This window comes from Colias philodice, chromosome 1 (assembly GCF_061535455.1).
Source record: "Colias philodice isolate Cphi_HAF_F1 chromosome 1, ilColPhil1 Martin Lab GWU primary, whole genome shotgun sequence".
Lineage (NCBI taxonomy): Eukaryota > Metazoa > Arthropoda > Insecta > Lepidoptera > Pieridae > Colias > Colias philodice.
In genome coordinates this window covers 9,876,359-9,893,111 of record NC_143086.1, presented here as the reverse complement: position 1 = coordinate 9,893,111, position 16,753 = coordinate 9,876,359, and the positions used below count along the sequence as shown (strand labels likewise).

The 16,753-nt window shown below is 31.7% G+C and overlaps 1 protein-coding gene across 7 annotated transcripts in view; it reads left to right on the top strand.

Moving 5' to 3' along the window:
• Positions 1-16,753, top strand: part of Gyf (GIGYF family protein Gyf) — a 46,703-nt gene that overhangs the window by 11,958 nt on the left and 17,992 nt on the right. For 6 of the 7 annotated variants that reach the window (XM_089696948.1, XM_089696953.1, XM_089696931.1 and 3 more), the window contains exons 13-16: positions 2,967-3,116; positions 5,183-5,278; positions 7,480-7,572; positions 11,489-11,608. In XM_089696948.1, the coding sequence (XP_089553074.1) occupies positions 2,967-3,116; positions 5,183-5,278; positions 7,480-7,572; positions 11,489-11,608 (459 nt within the window). The remainder of the gene's footprint in view (positions 1-2,966; positions 3,117-5,182; positions 5,279-7,479; positions 7,573-11,488; positions 11,609-16,753) is intronic. The other variant, XM_089696954.1, reaches the window with a different exon arrangement.

Here is a 16,753-nt window from a genome sequence, read left to right as displayed (position 1 = left end):
CAACCATTTCAACCAATATGAAGCACTTTTCAGTGAATACAATATTGTAACGATGGAACACGACCTTTTTTGTTGAATTTATATTTTTCGAGTTCGAGTTTGGTTCGAGTCCCGCCTCGTGATCGAATTTTTTCTATTCTTTATAAATTTATATTTATAAAGCATTTGAATGCCATAAAACCAAAAATATAAATTCAACAAAAAAGGTCGTGTTCCATCGTTACAATATTGTATTCACTGAAAAGTGCTTCATATTGGTTGAAATGGTTGTTAATCATCTCAATAGATGGCGCGCGGTGTGTCCCTTCAGACACATAAAACTGAAAGAATAGAATAAATTCGATTGCTCTGGCGGGTCACGAGTGGCTGAGTTGGTCAGGCATCCGCCCCGGAATGGCGCGAAGGATGCGGGTTCGAGTCCCGCCTCGTGATCGAATTTTTTCTATTCTTTATAAATTTATAAATTTATATTTATAAAGCATTTGAATGCCATAAAACCAAAAATATAAATTCAACAAAAAAGGTCGTGTTCCATCGTTACAATATTGTATTCACTGAAAAGTGCTTCATATTGGTTGAAATGGTTGTTAATCATCTCAATAGATGGCGCGCGGTGTGTCCCTTCAGACACATAAAACTGAAAGAATAGAATAAATTCGATTGCTCTGGCGGGTCACGAGTGGCTGAGTTGGTCAGGCATCCGCCCCGGAATGGCGCGAAGGATGCGGGTTCGAGTCCCGCCTCGTGATCGAATTTTTTCTATTCTTTATAAATTTATATTTATAAAGCATTTGAATGCCATAAAACCAAAAATATAAATTCAACAAAAAAGGTCGTGTTCCATCGTTACAATATTGTATTCACTGAAAAGTGCTTCATATTGGTTGAAATGGTTGTTAATCATCTCAATAGATGGCGCGCGGTGTGTCCCTTCAGACACATAAAACTGAAAGAATAGAATAAATTCGATTGCTCTGGCGGGTCACGAGTGGCTGAGTTGGTCAGGCATCCGCCCCGGAATGGCGCGAAGGATGCGGGTTCGAGTCCCGCCTCGTGATCGAATTTTTTCTATTCTTTATAAATTTATATTTATAAAGCATTTGAATGCCATAAAACCAAAAATATAAATTCAACAAAAAAGGTCGTGTTCCATCGTTACAATATTGTATTCACTGAAAAGTGCTTCATATTGGTTGAAATGGTTGTTAATCATCTCAATAGATGGCGCGCGGTGTGTCCCTTCAGACACATAAAACTGAAAGAATAGAATAAATTCGATTGCTCTGGCGGGTCACGAGTGGCTGAGTTGGTCAGGCATCCGCCCCGGAATGGCGCGAAGGATGCGGGTTCGAGTCCCGCCTCGTGATCGAATTTTTTCTATTCTTTATAAATTTATATTTATAAAGCATTTGAATGCCATAAAACCAAAAATATAAATTCAACAAAAAAGGTCGTGTTCCATCGTTACAATATTGTATTCACTGAAAAGTGCTTCATATTGGTTGAAATGGTTGTTAATCATCTCAATAGATGGCGCGCGGTGTGTCCCTTCAGACACATAAAACTGAAAGAATAGAATAAATTCGATTGCTCTGGCGGGTCACGAGTGGCTGAGTTGGTCAGGCATCCGCCCCGGAATGGCGCGAAGGATGCGGGTTCGAGTCCCGCCTCGTGATCGAATTTTTTCTATTCTTTATAAATTTATATTTATAAAGCATTTGAATGCCATAAAACCAAAAATATAAATTCAACAAAAAAGGTCGTGTTCCATCGTTACAATATTGTATTCACTGAAAAGTGCTTCATATTGGTTGAAATGGTTGTTAATCATCTCAATAGATGGCGCGCGGTGTGTCCCTTCAGACACATAAAACTGAAAGAATAGAATAAATTCGATTGCTCTGGCGGGTCACGAGTGGCTGAGTTGGTCAGGCATCCGCCCCGGAATGGCGCGAAGGATGCGGGTTCGAGTCCCGCCTCGTGATCGAATTTTTTCTATTCTTTATAAATTTATATTTATAAAGCATTTGAATGCCATAAAACCAAAAATATAAATTCAACAAAAAAGGTCGTGTTCCATCGTTACAATATTGTATTCACTGAAAAGTGCTTCATATTGGTTGAAATGGTTGTTAATCATCTCAATAGATGGCGCGCGGTGTGTCCCTTCAGACACATAAAACTGAAAGAATAGAATAAATTCGATTGCTCTGGCGGGTCACGAGTGGCTGAGTTGGTCAGGCATCCGCCCCGGAATGGCGCGAAGGATGCGGGTTCGAGTCCCGCCTCGTGATCGAATTTTTTCTATTCTTTATAAATTTATATTTATAAAGCATTTGAATGCCATAAAACCAAAAATATAAATTCAACAAAAAAGGTCGTGTTCCATCGTTACAATATTGTATTCACTGAAAAGTGCTTCATATTGGTTGAAATGGTTGTTAATCATCTCAATAGATGGCGCGCGGTGTGTCCCTTCAGACACATAAAACTGAAAGAATAGAATAAATTCGATTGCTCTGGCGGGTCACGAGTGGCTGAGTTGGTCAGGCATCCGCCCCGGAATGGCGCGAAGGATGCGGGTTCGAGTCCCGCCTCGTGATCGAATTTTTTCTATTCTTTATAAATTTATATTTATAAAGCATTTGAATGCCATAAAACCAAAAATATAAATTCAACAAAAAAGGTCGTGTTCCATCGTTACAATATTGTATTCACTGAAAAGTGCTTCATATTGGTTGAAATGGTTGTTAATCATCTCAATAGATGGCGCGCGGTGTGTCCCTTCAGACACATAAAACTGAAAGAATAGAATAAATTCGATTGCTCTGGCGGGTCACGAGTGGCTGAGTTGGTCAGGCATCCGCCCCGGAATGGCGCGAAGGATGCGGGTTCGAGTCCCGCCTCGTGATCGAATTTTTTCTATTCTTTATAAATTTATATTAATACGGTTATTTCTCTTGTAGAAAATAATACAAGGGCCATTTTCATCAAAGGAGATGTTTAGTTGGTACAGGGCAGGATTTTTCAACAACACTTTAATGGTGCGCAGAGCGTGCGATTCTCACATGCGCCCGCTCGGTTCTTATGGACCTATCGTGCCATTCGCTCAAAGGGTAATTATTGTTTTATTTATATGAACATTAAATAATATTAAACGCATCTGTTAACTGAAGAACTCGACTAATCAGAACTTTGAGTTTGAGCTTATAATTCAATTTCATTGAACATGTTTCAAAAGTATAAAGACCAGAATCAACCGAGCGGTCATGCGTTTCCCGGGTGTGGCGAAAGACGCGGCCGGGTTCGCACCTTTTTATTCTCTAAAAAAATTATATTTTACATCGTTTTAGACCGGGAGATACTGACACAAAATTTCGAGTCATTTGTAACAGGATGGCGGTTCTACAGGGGTCTTAGTACGCAATGACAAAAAGAAAAACGATGGTGTGAACGCTGGTACCGGCGGCTTAGTCGCGTGGGCGTTAGTCGAACTCGTCGGAAAAATAGCGAAGTCAAACGATTTGTCACACAAAAATTTTAGAATTTACCGATAGCCCATAAAAAAGAAGTAGGCGGTAGTGTCATGCCATACTTTTCCGGTGTGACTTACAGCCCGCCATACCGACGCGAATGTGTTGATTTAAAAAAAAACAATTCAACCATTTGTACCAGGCTAACTTTTGCACAGGTAACCATCGTCGTGCAGCCATTTACGAAAATCGCCATGCCATACTTTTCGGACGATTCCAAATGGTCGCCATACCGCCGAAAATCTGCAAATTTTTTTTTTCGCCGAACCATTTGTAACACCCTAAATTTTTTTTTCAACAACTCCTGAATGATTATAAATAGAAGTGTGATAATGCCATACCTGTGGGAGGTGGCGAATGTGTATAAGATTTTTTTTTATTGTATGATTTTATTCGTATTTTGAACGATTTGTAACAGTATGGCATTAATCTTTCCTATAAGTTTGAGGTTCAACAAATATAAATACAAAATTTCAAAGATCTAGGTGGTAGAAATCTTCACTTCTATAAATTAATAATAAATTTATTTATGAAGTATGGCAGCACTTTTTCCCCCTACTAGAAGTATGGCAAATATAATAATGGTCACATTTTATCAAATACTCTCCAAAAATCCAAATGCAATACTGGTACCAAAAGTTTGGCGAAAAAAAAAATTTTTGCAGATTTTCGGCGGTATGGCGACCATTTGGAATCGTCCGAAAAGTATGGTATGGTGATTTTCGTAAATGGCTACACGACGATGGTTACCTGTGTAAAAGTTAGCCTGGTACAAATGGTTGAATTGTTTTGTTTAAAATCAACACATTTGCGTCGGTATGGCGGGCTGTAAGTCACACCGGAAAAGTATGGCATGACACTACCGCCTACTTCTTTTTTATGGGCTATCGGTAAATTCTAAAATTTTTGTGTTACAAATCGTTTGACTTTCGCTATTTTTACGACGAGTTCGACTAACGCCCACGCGACTAAGCCACCGGTACCAGTGTTCAAACCATCGTTTTTCTTTTTGTCATTGCGTACTATACTCGGATTTTTAATTAGATAAAGTAAACTGACGTTTTCTGTGTTGTCAGTTTTTGATGAAATAAAAATAGCGTTGTCACAAAGTGAATGATTGAAAATCGGGAATGAATGAAATTGAATCGATCGTCTAGTGAATATTTAGTTTTTAACAATATAACATCAAATAAACACAACAATGACAACAAACACAACGTAATTAGTTACAATTAACGAAAAAATTACAAAAACAATAACGTAAACAGCGTAACAATAAAAATAAAAAAAATGATTATAATTACACTCTACTAGTAACTTAAATATCTTATGTAGCTTTATATATTATAATTAGAAATAATGTTATTTTATAGTTTGAAATGATGAACTATTCACAGTCATTGTTCATTCATTTGATTGAATGAGAACTGAATTCCTCACTATTACTTTAAATGTGGCAACATTATTTTACAAAGTGACATTAGCTGCTGTCAGTTTACTTTATCTAATTAAAAATCCGAGTATAAGACCCCTGTAGAACCGGCATCCTGTTACAAATGACTCGAAATTTTGTGTCAGTATCTCCCGGTCTATTTGGATTATACAAAAAAATGTCAAAATCATGTTTCACATTGTTTATAATTTTTCAGGATCTTATTTCCTCATATCCACATATACCCGGATTTGACTCGCGCCAGCAGCCTCCTCGAGAAATGATAAACCAGCACGGAGGACTAGGGATTGATGTAAGTATTTCATTCCATTATAAATATTTCAATACCAACAGAGATTTAGTGGAATTTGATAAAAGGGTTTGTACTTTGTGAGTTTGTTTGTGCTAAAATAAAAACACTAACTGATTTGTTTGCTAAATAAAGCTTATAAGCTTGGGTTTTAAGAGATTTACCAAAATATACACAATACACACAGTACCAAATAATGCAATGTACATTTTACAAAATTGTCTCAAGATGCAATAAAATTCAATTTGCTTAAAAATGCTAATTTTGCTTGCCTTTGCAAAACTAATAATTACAAGTCTTCAATCACTGCATATTGCATAATATACAAATATAATACCACCACATGTTAGTCATTTTTTTTATAATGAAATACAACTACCATACATAATTTTAGTTATATTGAGGGAAATTAAATTAATTAAATTAATTAAAGACTCTTTTAAAGAAATCCAATAAAATGCAATGTAAACATAAATTTTATTGTCTTCATTTTTATGGAGTTAAAACTTCAGGATAAGGATTTATATATATTTATTTAAAAAAAATGCAGCACTCACACGAAAACATTTTAGCATTATAGCACTAACATACATATATCTAAAAGATTTGTGTAAAAGGTAAACAATACTTTTTAGGTTGGTTGAACGAATCTAGAATATTTTGTTTAAATTGTAATACCTATATTTTTCAAGTTTTACCATAAAATAAATTTTCAAACATCACAGTGTAACAATTTTTTTTTAAATTATAATAATTTAAAATGTTACGAACTTCTGCAAATCTGTAAATTAACTGGTGAACCTTTGCTGGGCTATAAGGATAAAAAAATCTTTCATGGATAACAAACAAACCACGATCACGAATAAAGATTATAAATATTATGCTAATTTTACTTATTACTTATTCGAAAAATATTAATAAATATTTCCTAAATAATTTTCAATAGTTTGTTTATGAAGATCATTCTGGACAGGTTTTACATAGACAAATTTTTATTTGGGCTAAAATTTTGAATTAAATAGGGAAAAATTATTCAAACTCTCTTATTTACATAAACTTTTTAAATAATCTCTAATTATATATACCTAATAAACGTCTGTAGAAGCATTTCAGTCAAGAAAGGAGGTATCTACGAGGATTTTAGGATCATTTTATACTATTGAACAATCACTACACCAACCTTTATCTATTTTAACTTGCTATAGTGGGGTTTCAGTACAAAATTTTAGTGACGAATATTTACTTGAATTACCGATACTTTTAACATTTCAAAATCCAACGAGAACTGTGAACAGAAAACATGACATTTCATTTTTTTATATTATTCTATGCCTTTCGTAATAGTCGGGGATACATCGCCCATTTTTGCAAGTGATTACTATCAAGCTAATTTTTCGTGAGTAGCTTTATTTTGATGAGATGCCCAATAATTTCATGTACGAAACTCTCGATTGTGGTAGCTTACAGAGGTAACAAGGATAAAAATTTTTGATTTGACGGTTCTCAAATATTTATTACGCAATTTGTAGGACAATATGTCTGTTGAATTATATAAGTATTAAATAAGTGAAAATAAAAAAATCTGCTGGTTAGTAATCATTTATGATGACTTCGTTATCGATACACATTGGAAAGGGGGACTCTTTGATCAAACCATAGATTTTGTAGGACAAATATTTTTTCGAATAATTTAGATAATTATCTTGAGATTGAACAAAAAAAAACATTCACTTAGTAATTAATATTTGAGAACCATCAAATCAAAATATTTTATCCTTGTTTCCTCTGGTAGCTACCACAATCGAGAGTTTTGTACATGAAATTATTGGGCATCTCATCAAAATAAAGCTACTCACGAAAAATTAGCTTGATAGTAATCACTTGCAAAAATGGGCGATGTATCCCGGACTATAACCGATGATCTGTAAAGTTAACCACATGAAAACAACTTGACGTACATTTTGGCTCCCAACTGTTATTGACTTATCGATATTGATCCGAAACACAAAACTTGACTTGGCCACCGTTTGTCTGTTCTGCAGCAGCATTATTATTTATTATACAGCAGCGAAGGTTGGTGTACTGTTAACTGGCTAACAATATTCCACGAGTGAAAAAGGGAAACAACACTACTCCCTGTTGAGAAATTCAGTTGTAATATATCCATTATTATAATGATAATAAATTTGAAAGTTGCCTTCTAGGTTGCATTGACTAACATTAGGCCCATGCTACGACTGGGCTCTGATCGATTAATTACAGTTCAAGTTCATCCGCCATTACCGCACGCCATCATGGTAATCAAAGAGATGTTAATTTTTGTGTGATTATATGCATGACTGTTATGTTTTAAATGCAATTTACGAGACTTGATTGCATTTAAAATTTTAATTGTGCGCGCTTGTACACACTATGAAATATTGCTTTATTCTTACCCATGTTCTTATTCAAAAGGCACGAATTAGCTAGTCTTAGCACAAATTTGCAAAATAAAATATCATTATAATATTCGAATATTATAAAAATAACGATCAGCAGACAATGCAATAAAATTCCATTGTAGTAAAAAGCAAATTGCTATATTATGTATCTGAACATAACATTAAATACAAGACGTGCCAAAGAACATTAAAAAAAATAAAAATGAAACAGTGTTATGATGATATCCTATTTATATCATGTAAGCCAAGATCTAAACACACGATTGGAATTATAGCTTTTTGAACATCTGAAAAGTGCTATTTATTATGCTACATTTTATTTTAAATACTAACTTGATCAAAAATTATACAAAGCCATGTAAAATGCAAAAAAAGTTGAATCTTGGCTTGGTTTAATTTTCTTAATGTGAACAAGCGCAAAAATGATACAACTGCTATTGTTGTGCTCGTTTTCACTAACAATGGAAGAATACATGCAAAAAGAACAGCAACGACTAATATTAGATCATTAATTATAAATTGTATGTATTTGTCACTGTACAAATCCGTTAGATTACAATCTCGCGAGATAGATTTTGCGTCGAAAATTTTCGATTCGTAAGCAGTATATTCTTATTTTTCGTTTGATTATATTTTTTCGATGTAAAACAAAAACAATGTGGAATGGGCATTCGTTATGTTGGGTTAGGTACACAGATTTAAGAGTCTCTCGAAGCGGCGCTTCGTCGATTCACAAGCTGGACCTTACCGGCGTTTGGAAAGAGTAAATTCTCACAATATACTGCGTTGCATTCATATTTACAAAGTTTCGTTGTATTTACAAAGAAGAATAATGCGTTAAATTGCAAGTAAATGTTACCGATCACAATGTTTCGATAGATTGTAATCTCGCGAGTTAGATTATAATCTAACGGTTTTTTAAGGGTGACAAAATATATACATTTTAAAATTATTATTTTTATATTGTATGTGTGTACATACATACAGTTTTACTAGAATATAAATAAGGAGTAAAAATAATCAAAATTTAATAATTTTCCTGACAACAATTTATAATTGCGCATGTATTCTCTAGTCTAGTATAATTTTTACATTTTCGAAATCATTATAGACTAGAGTAGATAATTTTTGAAACAAAAAAAAATCGCAGTCGGATGAAACCCATTAGAAAAGGAGGGGAATATGATAAAAATGTAAGGAAAAATAAATTACGGTCAATCCGAGTTCGGGAAGTGGGAGGGGGGAGCTTTTAAGAGAAAAAAATGGTTTCTCTCGATTTCCGACAAAACTACAAGTCCTACGGAAAAAAGTTCAATGGCAAAGTTGTAGGTTATAAAAGGACCTATAACTTTTGTATTAACAAAAGCTGATATTTTGACGGGTGACTTTTCGATTGAAAATTAGGTTGTTTTTTTGGTATTAATTCAAAATAAGGCGAAAAAATAAATATTTTCAATCAAATAAATTACAGTGTATTTGGGACATAATATAGTAAGTTTCCACCAAATTTCGTAGAAAAACAATAAATTTTGAAGTAGATAAAAATAAAAAACCAAAAACTTGGTTTTTTGAATTTTTCACCTAAATTTTGAGGTTATGTGAAAAAATTGTGAATACAAAAGTTGTAGAACTTTTAATTACCTACAACTTTGCCATTAAACTTTTTTCTGTAGGACTTGTAGTTTTGTCAGAAATCGAGAGAAACCATTTTTTTCTCTTAAAAGCTCCCCCCTCCGACTTCCCGAACTCGGATTGACCGTAATTTATTTTTCCTTTTATTTTCATCATATTCCCCTCCTTTTCTAATGGGTTTCATCCGACTGCGATTTTTTTTATCTTTTCATTATTTTTAAAGGCTTCTACCCCAGTCTATTATAAAAAGGCATTATTTTACTTTTGCGACTCTTTCAAATTCTCATATAGCTAAGTAAGATTAGTACCTAATATACATCTCGCTCTATTATTATATATGTTTTATCCAACGAAGTGCATATAGTGCGGAAGGGCTAATTAAAACAAACATTATAGAAACTAGTATGCTGCTTTTTTTTAGTAGATATTAATTTGAATAACGATAAAACATATTTTATATTTATTTATCAACATTTTGACATATTTTTTCAGATTAATAGTAATATTTGTATAGAGTGAGGTGGTATTGGTTTTGCAGTTAATTTTGGGATCTTTTTGCAAACATAAATAAATATTTTCATCAAACCACAAAAGGATCAAACCCACGTAGGCTTGTTAGTGAAAATGGGCATGTTGAAATTGATTTTTTTTGGTTTTATGGCATTCAAATGCTTTATAAATATAAATTTATAAAGAACAGAAAAAAATCGATCACGAGGCGGACCCGAACCCGCCTCGTGATCGAATTTTTTCTATTCTTTATAAATTTATATGAAAATGGGCATTTTTCGCATTCCATGTCTCCAATTGATTAATATGTTATATGTCAATATACATATATGTATATACATTATACAGCCTTTCTAGATGTTTCAAATGTTTAAAAAAAGGCGTGATAGTCATTCATTGTTTTGTATTTTAGGAGACACCAATAAATACTTTTCATTATGCTCGAATCGAAGCAATTCCATTTGGAATACCGCCTCCGCCAATTGTAGAACCTCGCCCAATGGTATTTTTTGTAAAGAATTCGTAAATTGCTAAACGTTGATTATTTTTCTTTCGTATTTTATGCCTTCCTATATTTTTTTTTGTATTCGTACAATGATTTTATTTTACTATGGAACTGTGGAATGCGCATCCTGTCTGATTTCATTTTTTTATTTATATCTATAAACTCAAAAAGGGTTGGGACGATATTTTGCTTAAATCAATTCAATATTTAGATTAGTTTTTGCACGCCTCATAAGCGAAGCGTTGAGGTGGGTACTACTGTCACTTCGCGCAAAACATCTGATTTTTCAAACTTAAAATGTCTTTATGTATCATACATTGCACTTGTAAGATAATACATACAGACACATATTAAGAAAAAACACTATTTTTAACGTTCATGATATTTTTGATGTCATTTTTGTTATTTAAACTAGTTAAAAAACAGTTTAAAAAAGTTCTGTCTTGGACGTCCGTGTGTCTGTATGTGCGGATCCTTTTTCTTGTTAACACGATAGCGACCGAAATACTTTACTAATCGAGTCTTTTTTTTTCTCTTACGCTTGAGTATGCTCAGGAATAGAACCCTTTCATTTTTCAGGGTCTGATTCGATGTGGTTTAATTGTTATTAAATAAACAAAAATAATAATTAATAAATATTTATTAAAAAAAAATTATGAGGCGTGCACTTTTGGATTTTCCAAATTTTTATTATTATATAGGTCAATATAAAAGTATGTATTTTTTATTATGAGTTTTGTTCATGTAGATTAGATTATTTTGTAATTAATACTACCAACGAGCTGTCCCCGTAAAAAAATAATTAATATATTACCCCAAAATGTAATATTTTATGTAAGTGTTATGAAGTAATCTTTGAAACTTTTTTTTAAACATTAGTTAATGTGTTTTGTTTGTTTGTGTTAATTAGAAACATATAATTAAAATGTATTTATTATAATCGTCTAAGATTATTGTTTCATTCTTCTTTATTTTTTTACAACCTTTTGTTTAACTTTCTATTGTAACTGTTGATTTCCTATCTTGAACTGTTTTTGTTTATTTTTGATAAGTTGAAAGCTTTAAGTGTTGTTCATATTACAAATTATGTGATACTATCATTTTGAAGAAATATTTCTGTTGCAGGAGTCTTTGTGGAGTCAGCCATCACCAAATCAGGATCTAATATGGATGCAATCGGCTCACCGCCCCAATCCAAATCCAAGGGTTAATAACAACTTGGCCATGTTCTTCTGGGAATCACAGGTGAATATCTTTTTAGTAGCCGTTTTAAAAGTGATACTCATTTCTGTTTAAATTCCATTACATCGTTGGACTATTGTAAAGGTTGTATATAGTTTGTTTGTTACACAAATCTACTGATGAAAATATGATGCAATGGGATTTTAAACAGCACCTTTTTAATATCCCTTTTGTGTTGTGCATAACGGAATGCCATATATACTGTTAAGGATGTCACAATCACGTAATTCTTACATTATAATAGAATACACTTTTGAAAGCCTTCAATAGCATAATGTGTTACCAATTTTGGGCGGAAATTCGGTCAGGAAACTATAGATTAATCCTCTGAGTGAACATGTACATGTACAATTTATTAAATATTGATGATGCAATTCCGATGTTCGCAAAATAAACATCAACAACAATTTGTAGTATTACTGAATATAGTTCTTCAGGTTGCACATTCAATGGGCATGCATGTTTATTATTATTTGAGACTACAAAATACAGCTCAAATTGGATGAATATATTGTGTGACAGATGTGACATTATTCAAGAAGGATATGCCGTTTGAATGATCACACTTGCAATATCTTGATTGATTCAATTGTCATGATTTGCAATGCACATTCCAAGCATTATGAACATTTTGTCGTGCTATCGTATACACACAGTTAATATTGAGCACAAAGAGTTTCTATTATCCAAAAAACTGAATGATGAAATAATGAAATAATTTCCGCCGAATATCCGCCTAAAATACGCTTTACATTTCACCTAAAAAAAGGAATCATGAACTACTTTAGATGTCATAACTAACATAATAAAAACTAATTAATTATTAAAGCTTTTGTCTTCATGAAAGATTTGTTAATTTTATGTGCTTGAAGTTAATTTAACATTGAGCTAATTGTGTGAAGATTAAATGGCGATATAAACTCAGCAGTTAGAGTTGTTCAGCAATGTGCTACATGTATGTGATATTTTTTCTTTAGGATTCTTCATGTGCACTCAATGTATCTTGAGCGAAACCAGTGAATTATAAATTTCATAAATGAAATAACTTGGTGAAAAATACAGCACTTATAACTCGGGAACGGCTGAACGGATTTTAATGATTATTATTAGTTCGTCATTTTATCCTTGACATAGTTATATTTTGATAATTATTTCTACATTGAAAAGCAATTAGTTTCTGAAAGGAAACATTCCTTTATCTTTAAAAGAAATAGAACTGCATTAAAAATATATTGAAAATTCGAACTAGATAAAAAAACATGTGAACACTTCCATTTCATTCTTCTAATCCAAACAAGGTTAAAATAGGTCCACTTGTCTTATGTACAACATATTATTATCATTAACATATTATTTTGATTAGACAAGGCTTTATATGAGTGAAGTCCCGTGTTTTCTAGTGGGGTATGGGGCAGATGCATTGTTCATACATATGTTTTACTGATCTATTTTCTTTAGGGACAAGTATTTCAGTATCAGCTTTCTGTATGGGATATAATATATTAATTAAACAGTAAATAAAAATAGTAAAATATCACTATCTAATTCATGATTCCTTGATTGCTTTTAGAGCTTATTTTGAGTTCTCATGTACCTCATGTATAAAGTACTTGGGATTTTGGTGCTTCAATTTAACTGCTTCAAATGAAAAATGTCTGCTATAATTAATAAATATACGATTTAGTCATATACCGCTCGGATAATGGAAAGATATATTTTAGAATGCATATAAATTAGTCTTTAAATAAATTTGGTGCAGTCAGGACAATAATATTAAGCGTGACAGGAAATATATAAACTAAGATTGCTACTGATTAAAATTAGGAATCAGATTACAACGATCACTCCAAGTTGTCCGTGTTGGCTATATTTTCATATTTAATTTAATTGTTTAATTCTTCTACACTTAAGTATTATCATACCATCTATTTATTATTTTAGTAGCTTTTGCCCGCGGCTACACTTGTGTGGTCAAAGGAAATTTACAGTAATAGCACCATTTATTGGAATTTGATATGCATCAAAATTTACCTTCTCATAAGGATTTGATAGGAATTATATGTTTTACTCTTGAAAGTACACTCGCAACTATCTCCAAACTGTGATCATACCGTGAGCTCCGTAGCGAAGTGAAAGTAAGACTAACAAACAAACAAACTAAACACACTTTCACATTTATAATATTACTTGCTGTGCTTCGCCGTCAAAATCAATTATTTCTATAACTTTTGTGTTTTTCTGATATACCTATAAATTGATAAGTTCAAATTTCCATCCAAATCCATCCAAATCCGTCCTGTAATTTTTTCGTGAAACACACATACATCCACATACACATATTATAAGTTAAGATGGTAAGAACCTTTTGTAGTACTTCTTGAAATACTGACTGAGCTTCGAAATTTAATGATTACCACATGAAACCTGATAATCTCTCTTATTAAGTGCAATTTTTTATCATCAAGTAAACTCCAAAACAACTTACCTTTTTCTACACATGACTATAAATCTATTTAGTTGGTGAACTAATCAAAGGAAATAAATAAATTTCATGAGAGTTTAAAGATATCAATGCATTATTTTCGGCAAATTAATTAATTTCGGCAGTAGTAGCATAGTTAGTATGTTGTATGTATTTTGTAACAATCATTTGCATGCCGTATTACATATTGTCATTATGATGAATTATAGCCCATATCCAGGAACATATTTTTCAAGCAATAAAATATATAATTAATCTTGAACTACATATTAGTTTTAAATAATTCAAATTGTAGAAGTATAGCAATTTGTCAATATTTCTGTTGTTATAGAGTGTTATAATTATTCAAAATAAAAAATAAAATAAACTGAGCTCTCAAATCTTAAATTGATTAATAATTGATCTATTTTTAAATATAATATGAGTTGATTATAAAGTAACCATAAATGTAAATATTTTCACAAGATGTGTTCACCGGCCTTATACTAAGGTAAAAAAGTATTATTTTATTGCAGAAAAGGGTTTTTTTTTGTATATGCAGAATTATTTATTTATTTACGTTTATTAGTTTTATTGGACGAAACACTGTTCTTTAGTTTATTATTCATATGTACACACAAATAAACACTACAAGGTATGAAATCAAATGAATGCAATAAATTTTTATTTCATCGTCACTTCTCTTATGATAACCAAACTAATATAGTCTCAATATATCGGTTTTAACATAGAGAATATGCCTCGGTAGACTTGCCAAAAGTTTACTATTCATATAGGTATCTGGTGAGCGAAGTTCAATTGTAGTGTCAAGATTGTATCAGGTAGGCAAAAGCCTATCAAAGCATATCCTTAATGATAAAAACTATCTGGTGACACTAAATTTGTTGGGTGTTATAAAAGAGAAATTGATGAAAAAGTTATCATTGACGTGTCCAAACAAAAAACATTATAAAAAAATGCGTGTGCCAAGGGTTGATAACGCATGTTGAAATTGTGTCTGCCCGAGAAGCGACCATTTTCAAAGTTTTCAGCAACATTGCTGATCAACTGTTACTCAATCTTTACTTGGAATAAAAAAATGTTGAATTTCATCGTTTTAAGTATGAAATCAACTTAAATATATTTGAGTGAACTTTTTTCGAAATCTACGAATATCCTGATGCAGTACCTACATATAGAAAGGAGAAGCGAAACCAGAATAACAAATCTTTCAAGGGATCAAGATTCTCAAATCATCTGCTTTCAGATATTACGGGCAATTTTTTATAGTACTGAGTTCATGATTCCTTTTTGAACATCTGTACAAATAAATAGTCACCTTAAACAATTTTTCAGTTAAGTAACCAGTAAAAGAGTAGAAACAAAGAGCGTTGGAGATCGAAAATAGAAGAACTCGAATACCTATTTCACGGATAAAAATGAAGAATAAAATATCAAGTCCAAGTTGTTACTAAACATTAAAAGCTACTATCAAATTCGTATTAGTTCAAAATTTTTTTGACATAAAAATAAAATTGTTTGATTAATGAAAGACAACCTTATAATTTGTAGGTTTCGGTTTGACTTGATCTATAAATTGAACTGTTAACCATTCAAATGTATACCCAATACTTTTATTTTTGTTAATTAGTATTAAGTCTATTTAAGACGTATTAGTATAAAAATTTCTTGACATACAAAGTTGTGTGATTTGGGAAAGGCACCCTAATAATATGTAGGTTTAGGTTTGTTTTGGTCTTTACTCTCTACTTTTGTTTATTTTTGTTAATTAGTATTGAGTCTATTTAAGACGTATTAGTTGAAAATTTTCTTGACATACAAATAAACTTGTGTGATTTGGGAAAGGCACCCTTATAATTTGTAGGTATAGGTTTGTTTTGGTCTTTACTCTCAACTTTTATTTATTTTTTGTTAATTAGTATTTAGTCTATTTAAGACCCAAAGTACAAAACGTTTTTTATTTCAATTTTATATACGTTTTGGTACTTATGAACTGATTTATGATTGGTAATTAAACCAAAAATCCTAAATATAGTTTCCGATGAGTTCGGAATACTTTCCTTGTTGTTGTTTTGGGTTTCGTACATAGTATGAAGTTTCAAATAGGTTTGATTATAGTAATTAGTTTGTTAGTAGGATTGGAAAGATCTGTTAGAACTAATTGGACGTGATAGATAAGTTAATTGTTGAAACTGTTACCGACTATCGTTTTAGTCATAGATTAGATTTTACAGCAATATGCTCACGAGGTGATTGCCACTCTAACAACACTAGTAATTAAATTAAAATATTCAATAAGTAACATAAATTTTACTTATTTCATACTTTGTGTGTTAAAATTGTTCTGAATAAAAATTCTGAAAAGGTGTATAATGAAAAACTTAGATTATCATAATTAAGAGTATTAATATTAAGTACTATTTAAAATTCTTGCATTTGTCTCTGGTAAAGATGGTGATCAACTCGAAGACATACAGTAGTATTATATTTCCAAATAGCATTTATTGTTAAGGATATTTACGAATTTAATTTATTATTACTTTTTTTCGTTTTTGTTTTTCTTTTCATTAAGAAAATTGTATTTATAGTAAGTAGGTAATATAAACTCCTTTCTTTATAAATATTCCATTGCCTAAAATGTAAAATTATGTAATTAAATTAAAAAC